At 43.7% G+C, this 8,669-nt stretch overlaps 2 protein-coding genes across 2 annotated transcripts in view; both read right to left on the bottom strand.

Moving 5' to 3' along the window:
- Nucleotides 1-2,128, bottom strand: part of LOC105985247 (synaptojanin-2-binding protein) — a 34,710-nt gene extending 32,582 nt beyond the window's left edge. Inside the window, exon 1 of the mRNA XM_013015695.1 lies at nucleotides 1,964-2,128. Coding sequence (XP_012871149.1) covers nucleotides 1,964-2,027 — 64 coding nt within the window. The 5' untranslated portion in view covers nucleotides 2,028-2,128. The remainder of the gene's footprint in view (nucleotides 1-1,963) is intronic.
- Nucleotides 2,129-4,734: 2,606 nt separating this feature from the next.
- Nucleotides 4,735-6,990, bottom strand: LOC105983678 (disintegrin and metalloproteinase domain-containing protein 20-like). The gene has a single exon (XM_013013643.1). The coding sequence runs from the start codon at nucleotides 6,988-6,990 to the stop codon at nucleotides 4,735-4,737; it is 2,256 nt and encodes a 751-aa protein (XP_012869097.1).
- Nucleotides 6,991-8,669: the final 1,679 nt, after the last annotated feature.

Here is an 8,669-nt window from a genome sequence, read left to right as displayed (position 1 = left end):
GCGCTGTGGCTCAAGTGGTAGAGTGCTAGCCTTGAGCTGAAGAGCTGAGGGACAGCGCCCAGGCCCAGAGTTCAGGCCCCATGACCGGACCCCCCCCCAAAAAAAAGAAGTAAATAAACTGCTGTAATCCCAGCTACAAGGAGGTATAAGAAGGAATATCTCAGTCTAAGCCTGACAGTCAAAAATTCAAGACCCTATCCAAAAAAAAAGGGATATAATTCAAGTAGAATACTTGCCTAGCAAGCACAGCCCAGAATGTAAAACGTAGTAGGACAGGAAGGAAGGAAGGAAGGAGCGAGGGAAGGAAGGAGGGCGAGCGGTTGGGCAGGCAGGCAGAATCTCTCAATGGTGATTATGCTACTGTAAAATTCCAGATGAGAAAAGCTGATGGCTATTCTAGGTGGTATCAAAGGGAACAGAAAGGACCGACAGGATTTCAGAGACAATGAACTCACAGTAATTGATAAATTAGGACTCTTTGAATGTAATATTTAGCAGGACCTACAGTGTCATTCTAGCCATGCATCCATTAATAACAATAGTAGGGAAATGGAACTAGGCATCTTGAGAGGATGGCTGGGGTTGGGATAGATGGGGAAGGGGGAGAGTAATCAAGATGCACTGTTCTCATTAACTGATAGACTGAACTGAAATCTTTTATACAAGATATTTGAAAATAAGTTTTGAAAACAAAAAACAACAGAGAACATATACTGCTTACCATACATTCTAATTGTTTTTTTTTTTCTTTCTTGCCAGTCTCGGGGCTTGAACTCATGGCCTGGGAGCTGTCCCTTAGCCTCTTTGTGCTCAAAGATAGCTCCTTACCACTTCGAGCCACAGTGCCACTTTCGGCTTTTTCTGAGTAGTTTATTGGAGATGAGAATCTCACAGACTTTCCTGCGATCCTCAGATCTCCGCCTCATGAGTGGCTAGGATTACAGGCAGGAGCCAGCAGCGCCCAGCCATTTTTGAATATTGGGCAGACATGAATTCATTTAATTCTTACAACACTATGAAATATATTCCATAGCCATCCCAGTTTTACAGATGAGAAACTAAGACTTGCATCCGTTATTAGCCAGTAGATATTTAAGTTAGTAAGAAGTTAGATATGGCCTTAGGTAGTGTAACCTCCCCCCCTACTAAAAACTCTTTATGGATAAACTAACCAGCTGTAAAGTAAAACAACAAAACCCAAGGAAGGCACGTACGGCAATGTTAAGAGCCGTTGTCGGGTGAAGAGGTTCATCCTGGAAGCCTTGCAGCAAAGGTGAGGATCTGGCTGTGTCAAAATCACGTGAGGTGTTTAGAAAAATAATAAAATCCTTATTGAATCTGAATCCCTCCCGGTGGAACTTGGGAATTAGCATTTACTTTCTATAACAACAACAACAAAACCCCACCCTGAGTAATTCTGGGGTGGTATCTGGGGTATGGGAACTTGTAGAACATAAAAGTCTGATCTCTACTACACACTGTTGAATTTCACACAAGTGAAAAGGGGGGAGGGAGGGGGGCCCCTTGCAGCAGACCGCTGGCTCGGGGCTGGGCATTCGGCGTCCACGGTGTTAGCTACAGTTCCCACGAATCGATCCCTCTCAGAAGAGGGCTACCGCAGCCAACAGGAGGACGGGTGGACGCTGGCTATTAAAAACAACCAACCAACAAACCGCCAGCCCAGGCCTTTCGGAAACCTCTCCTACTCTCAAGACGCGTGTGGGTAGCGCTACCGGACTGTGAACGCGTCTCCGTCGTATCCACCTGTCTGGCACACCGCGGACGCCCCAACGCGGTCCCTACGTGGCGGAGAGCGATCGTGGAGAGCGCCGGGCCGAGGCCGGGCCCGCCCCAACCCCGAGCCGGGCCGGGGCCTTGCCCGCTCCCCAGCCGGGTCGGCGCAAACGTCCGCTCCGCAATTCCCCGATCGGGCTCCGCGCTCTTCCTTGATTCCCTCACCTACCTAAGGGTCCTCTAGTAAGACTGATTTCTTCCTCCGTGACCAAATAATCCACTCTCCCGTTCATGGTTTACTGCTCGCCGGGATTCGCCTGAGGCTCGGCGGACGCGCCGCAGGGGTGAAGGTGAATCAAGTTCGGCGCCGCGTCCCGAGCTCGGCCCTTTCGGTTTCCACTGCCAGCGGACCGGAAAAGGAAGCGGCGGCCGCGCTAGGGATGCTGGGAGTGATAGTTTACCCTGGGGCGGCTGGCATCCCTTATTTCAGCCATCTAGAGCAAGGCAGGAACCTTTCCAGTTTGCCACCAAAAAGCAGATAGGAAGGGAAGAGAGTCTGAAGGAGGGTAGTGCTGTTCCATCTTTGACACTTCACCCTTGTGGCCATCTGCATTATCTGCATTCACACAAAAGAAAAACAAAGCTTATGTGTCTTTGACCTTGGAAAAATGTAGTAAGTATACCTCCCCTGATGATAGGAGGTAGGGGACACTGTCTTCCTTGATATTTGTATTTTAGACAATTGTGTTTCAGCTTCCTTAGCCAAATATTAGTTGACTGAAACCCTATGGTTTTATTCCAGAACTTCTATATTGTTCCTTTGATCTTTGGGATAGTTTTTGTACCACTACTAAAGTGTTTTTGTTACTAACACTCTATATTTTGAAGGCTGCTATTGTGATACCTCCAGCGCTATTCTTTTTATTTGCAACTGCTTTTCCTATCCAATTTTCTTTAGTGCCTCCATATAGATTTTGGATTGACTTAGTTAATCCCATGAGAAACATTATTGGAATTTTTGAAGGGTATTGATTCTATAAATTGCTTTTGACAGTATGGACATTCTCCTGATATTTATTCTGTCAGGGCATGAGCATGGAATGTCTTTTCATCTTTTGATGTCTTCTTTAGTTTCTTTCTTTAAGCTCTTAATCAGCTATAACAATGCTGTACACATTCACAAAGAATCTGTCAACTTCCTATAGTCAAATGTACTTACACCTTTTGGTCATGGGCAAGAGGAAACCGACTTCTAAATTATAGACAAAATGTAAGGTAGATAGCAACCACCCAATGCCCTACTTTTGCATCCATTCTCTTTGATTTGTTGGCTACTCCCCCCGCCACAAACACCCCTAAGAAGCCTTATTTTGAGAAAGAGATTTGATAGGAAATCTTTGTTAAAGAGAAAAGGTCTCAATAGGGGAGAATGAAGAGAGATGACATTGACCAAAAACACTGTACTCATAACCTGATTTATAGAATTGTAAGCCTTTGTACAACTACTTAATAATAACAAAACAGCAACAATAATAATGAAAATGAAAAGAAGGCATTTCATACTTTGGTTCTGGCAATGAATTTGTTCTTACAACTGCTAAGGCCATTATCTGTCACTAGAGTCAGGCCCAGCCCTTTTTCTTTTAGCTGTTTTTTAAGTTAGGTCATCTATTATTATCTCAGGCCAATTTAGGCTTTGATCCTTGTAGCAACTTATTTCCCATGATGAGATTAAAGTGATAAACCATAACACTCAGCAATCCTTACCATTAAGACCTCTCTCTGCCCCACACCCATAATGAACTATTTCAAAGTGATACTGCTTGTCTCCTTTCACTTAAATCGTATGAATTCAAACATCCAAAACATTAAGAAGTGCTGTATTATGGGCCATTGTTCATTATATGATGGTTTAATAGAGATATAAAGTCAGTGAAATTATGGAGGCAATATTCCAAATTTAAAATAGCCAAAAATAATACCAGAAACACAGCAGCAGTGAGAACACACCGGATGCAAAACTTACTTTCCTTAGGTCCTGTCATCGATTTTGATTATGTCCAGAGAGGTTTAATAATTTCCAAATATTATAGGTCTTGAAATTCTGGTAGATTAACACTTTCCTATAACTACATAGTAGGTTTCAGAACCACTATGGAAACTCCAAATGGCTATAACACAAAAGTTTATTACAGCCTCCTATACATATCACTGGCAAATGCCACTCTTTATGCTTATGTTTCACATTAACAAAAATGGACAAATAATAAAACAAATGAACTGGAAACAAATCATAAAACTGTTAATACTACCTCCATGTAATGCAATGTAAACATGAGGCAGGATATCTAGAGCTCATAATTTAAATATGCACAAGCCTACATGCTAGTTAATCTAAGTTGCTGTTTCATCTACAGGAGAGATGAAAGGCATATGAGGACAGTTTGGGGAATGCTCAGTGGTAGAGCAGTTGCCTGTCAAGAACAAGGCCTAGATTGATATAGATTTAAAAAAAAAAAGAGGACACTGGATGTGAGGGAAAGGAAAGGCAAGGAGAGGGAAGGGGAGAGAAGGGAAAAGTGAGGTGAGGTAAAGTGAGATAAAAGAACCCAAGGGGGGGCTGGGAAGTTGGCTCAGTGGTAGAGCACTTGCCTTGCATGCATGAGGCCCTGGGTTCCATTCCTCAGCACCACATAAGCAGAAAAAAAGCTGAAAGTGGCACTGTGGCTCAAGTGGTAGAGTGCTAGCCTTGAGCTGAAGAGCTGAGGGACAGCGCCCAGGCCCAGAGTTTAGACCCACAACCAGACCCCACCCCAAAAAAAGAAACCAAAAAGGAAGTGTGGTGTAAATTTAAAACCAAAGTCCGACTTTCACTCTTCCATGATTTTATTTCAAGATGACAACTCAGAAGGTATAAGCACAATGTAATTATCAGAGTGATCATAGATTATTCCTTCCAGCTAGTCACAGTGTGAGTCCATAATACAGCTCCATGAATATTTACTTAGGTGGCTTCTTGGGTGGCTTTGCTTCAGGTACAACTTTAAATAAGCGATTTGTGACAGCACTTTTTATAGCTGGGATTGCACCAGCAAGAATGGAAAGCAGATACAGAATTAAACGAGCTAGCATTAGAGGGATTATTCTGTGCATATCCACATGTATGTAGGTTCGAAGACGTTGTTGTCTGCCTCCTGGTGGGCCACTGTCTTCACTACCTCCCTGTCCTTTCTCTTCACAGGTTGGTGGTTTCCAGCCAGGCATACAGTGACAATTGTGGTTGTTGTTGCACACCCCTTTATAGTTGCATCTTCTCACATCACAGTCAAAATTCAAATCGACATGAGAGGTACAATTCTTCTCAAAACAGAATCTTCCTGGGGCACACATTGCACCATCCACTACCATACCCATTTGTGGCAGCTCTGTGCCAAAGTGTGCATCATATCCAAAGCAATGGTGCTCTACTTGCTCGTATCGCACACTTAGATGGCGAAAAGCAGTGTGCTCCCCTCCTCCCGGAATATTAGACAGACCACTGCAGTGCAGCATGCCACACATAAAGTTTTCCTTGCTACATTTCACAATTCTAGGTCCTCCTCGTTGGGACTTCATCCCACAGTTTCCAAATCGGTCACCAATCATATTCAATTGTTTATAGCACTCTGCTGCACCATCTTTTATGTTGCGTCCAAAAAGGGCTTGGCACTGTGTCTCACGATCGCTGCAGTTTCCTCTCATACAAACAGCTCGTGGGGAACACGGGGTTCCATCCTGGATGTAAGTGTCATTTGGGCATTTCTCCGATTGTCCGTCGCAGTATTCTGTCAGATCACAAATACCCCCTATGTCTCTGCAGATTGTTCCAGGGGGAGAGAACTTGCAGTCCTGGCAGCAGTCTCCTTCATTACACTTGGAGCCTGGTGTGAACATGCAGTCAGTCCCACAACACTTATCGCTGGCGCATTCTTTGAAGGAGCCACAGTCACAGTCCTCCAGTTGATTTATGATCTTGTCTCCACAACGAGGAGCTACATAACGAAAACTTTCATAGGGAACATTCAGCTGCCACATGCAAGTGTCCCATTTAAGAACCCATTGGTGCGTTGCTGGATAAGAACAATTGCTAATTGTATCTTGAAGATTTGGCACAGGAGTCATGAGACAATGGGTCCTTCGAAAACAAAGGCAATGAGGTGAGTCGTGTGCCATATTAAATTGATGACCTAATGTATGTGCTATCATAGTCGAAGCCAAAAATACATGAAATCTTCTTGCAGCCACAAACAATACTGCCCACCTATCATTACATATTGCTCCCTGAACAGCATAATGATTCTTTTCTGCAATCAGTTGTCCTGCTATAAGCACTGAGATGCTATGACTAACTCTATGTTGCCATGTGCTGTGCATCCACCTCCCAAAATTTCTTAAGAAGGCAAATGCATTGTTTATTTCCAAACTGACAGCATCTGTAGTATCCCAGAGCAACACGAAACGCACACGGATGTTGAAACCAGTTGGTTTGTAAATGGTGTCTATAATGCTGTTTATAATCATTACATGCTCCAGTACAAGGGTCTGATTTTTGAAGTGGTTGATGTAGGAATAAGAAACGATGTACATAACTCGCGTGTCTTTTGGATGTTTCCGCCACAAATAATAGGTGCCTGCTCTAGGACTTCCAAGCAGTTCGAGGTCTTCAAATACTGGTTTGGTTTCCTCCTCTCCAATGTCACACCTTTGGCTGGCCTCTCCTCTCTCTTCCACCACGAGCAGAGAAATCACATGCTCAAATGTGGAAGAGGTCTCCAGTGGTTTGATTTCATAAGTGAAGTCATCCACCTGTATCCTTCCGCGCAGACCTCCATGGCAGGTGTCCAGTGTGGCCAGGGATCCAGGGACCCCTTCCAGGTAGCTGTAGTAGTAACAGTCTCCAGGGAGAAAGGGATAGTCCTCCTGCATGCCTTCTTGGTTGCTGTCAGTAATAACAGGTAAATGTCTGGGCAGCAAGTTCTTCTTGAGCTTCATGTGGAACACGTGTCTTTGACCCCGGAAGCGCATGCTGTAGGCGAGCTGGTCTGGCATCTTAATTCCGCCCTTTCTATGGGGCACCTTCCTGGGGATGACAATTTCAGAAGATGTGAAGCGCCATCCGGGTGGGCCATAGGAGCAGCAGGCAGGGGACAGCAGCGTCCAGAGAACAGGCAGCCAGAGAGCTCCAGGCAGAAGGCCCTGGGCCCAGGCAGCCCTCATGAGAAAGAGAGGTCTGCGCCAAAGTCAACGCCGTCAGCCCGGTATCAGGTAGGCTAGACTGTCCCTAAGACATCAAGATTCCCATCAGGCTGCCCAGGAGCAGTGCACACTGAGGCTGAAGGCTTTCAGCAGCTCCTGAGGTATAAAGGGAGGGTGAGCCTGTTACATAACAATGCTGTGCTCCTCAATGATCTAGAGGGGTGGGGAGCGCCTAGGGAAGAAGAAAAATGAAAGGGAGCTATTTGGAAAGTGGTATAGATTGGGGCTGAACATCCTATGGCCTGGAGGGAATCCACAAGTGAGGGGACACTTATATGGGTTCCGTGCAATTTTATGTCAGATAGGAATTCTTTCCCAAAAGCCATATGAGAAAAAGATTCAGTTTTTTAGGAATCAATTGGGATGGAGTATTTAAGACAGAAACCCTAAACACCACCAGGCATGTGGACGATCCTCCTTTCAGGAATGTTTATGGGACAAATGGTATTCCTTGAAGTTGAACCAAGTTTGAGGCACTGGTGGAAAATAATACTAAACAGTTTGAAAGAGAAACCTTGGTTGAAGAACAAAGAGTTGCTCTTTATGTTCAACCTAACCTGTCATATGTCAGAGACATTGGATTGTATTCTTAGGAAGTTATACCCATACGTTCATCTGGGAATGTGCACAGCAACGTCATTTCTGCCTTTACAGCATCAACTAGAAACCAAGAACCCAGCCTTTATCAGGTGAAACAAACGGATTCAGCCAAGATCATTGAGATGTTTCTCTCTTTTGACATGAAAAATTCCTGGTAGTGGAAAGAGCAGGGCTGAATCTCACAGATATGACTAGTAGAGAAAGAAAACAGGCCAAATGGAATGACCATTTATACATGATTTCATTTGGAGGAAGTACTAAGAAAGTACAAGTGAGTCTATGGAGTTAGTAATGCTGGGATTAATATCCTAAGGTGGGTGTGGTGGAATTGGGCATGAAGAATCCTTTCTGGATGCAGGAAAATGTCATTTTCACTGACATGGTGATTCAAATGAAAACTCATCACAAAATATAGTAGAAACAGATTTCTAAATAGGCTCACCACTGTAGTTCTATCTCAGTAATTAAATAGAATGTATTCAGTTCTGTTGCTTCTTTTTCTATTTCATGGAATAGTTTCAGGATTATTGGTAATAGTTCTCTTTGATTATCTGAAAGAATTTGCTTGTTAATACGTCTGTCCTGGTATCTTCTTTGTTGAGAGACTATTACTGCTTCAATCTCATGGCTTTTCATAGCTTTAATTGCTTCATACCACTGTGGTTAAGATTGGTGGCTCATGTGCATCTAGTTATTTATACATTTCTTCTGGATTTTCTAGCTTATTCAAATATATGTCCTATAAATATTTGCTCATGATCTTTTGGCTTTCATTGGTACTTGTGATATTTACTTTTTCATCTCTAATTTTGTTGGTTTGAGTTGGCTCTTGCCTTTCTTGGCATTAAATTAGCTTGGAAATTATCAAATTTTTCATACATCCATTTTTATTGATTATTTGTATACTTTTTGTGGTATCTTTTTTTTTTTTGCCTCCGGTCCTGGGGCCTGAACTCTGGGCCTGGGCGCTGTCCCTCAGCTCTTCAGCTCAAGGCTAGTGCTCTACCACTTGAGCCACAGCGCCACTTCCGGCTTTTTTC

This window comes from Dipodomys ordii, unplaced genomic scaffold, assembly GCF_000151885.1.
Source record: "Dipodomys ordii isolate 6190 unplaced genomic scaffold, Dord_2.0 Scaffold2, whole genome shotgun sequence".
NCBI lineage: Eukaryota > Metazoa > Chordata > Mammalia > Rodentia > Heteromyidae > Dipodomys > Dipodomys ordii.
The sequence above is the reverse complement of the archived record's forward strand: the minus strand, read 5'-3'. Positions and strand labels throughout refer to the sequence as shown.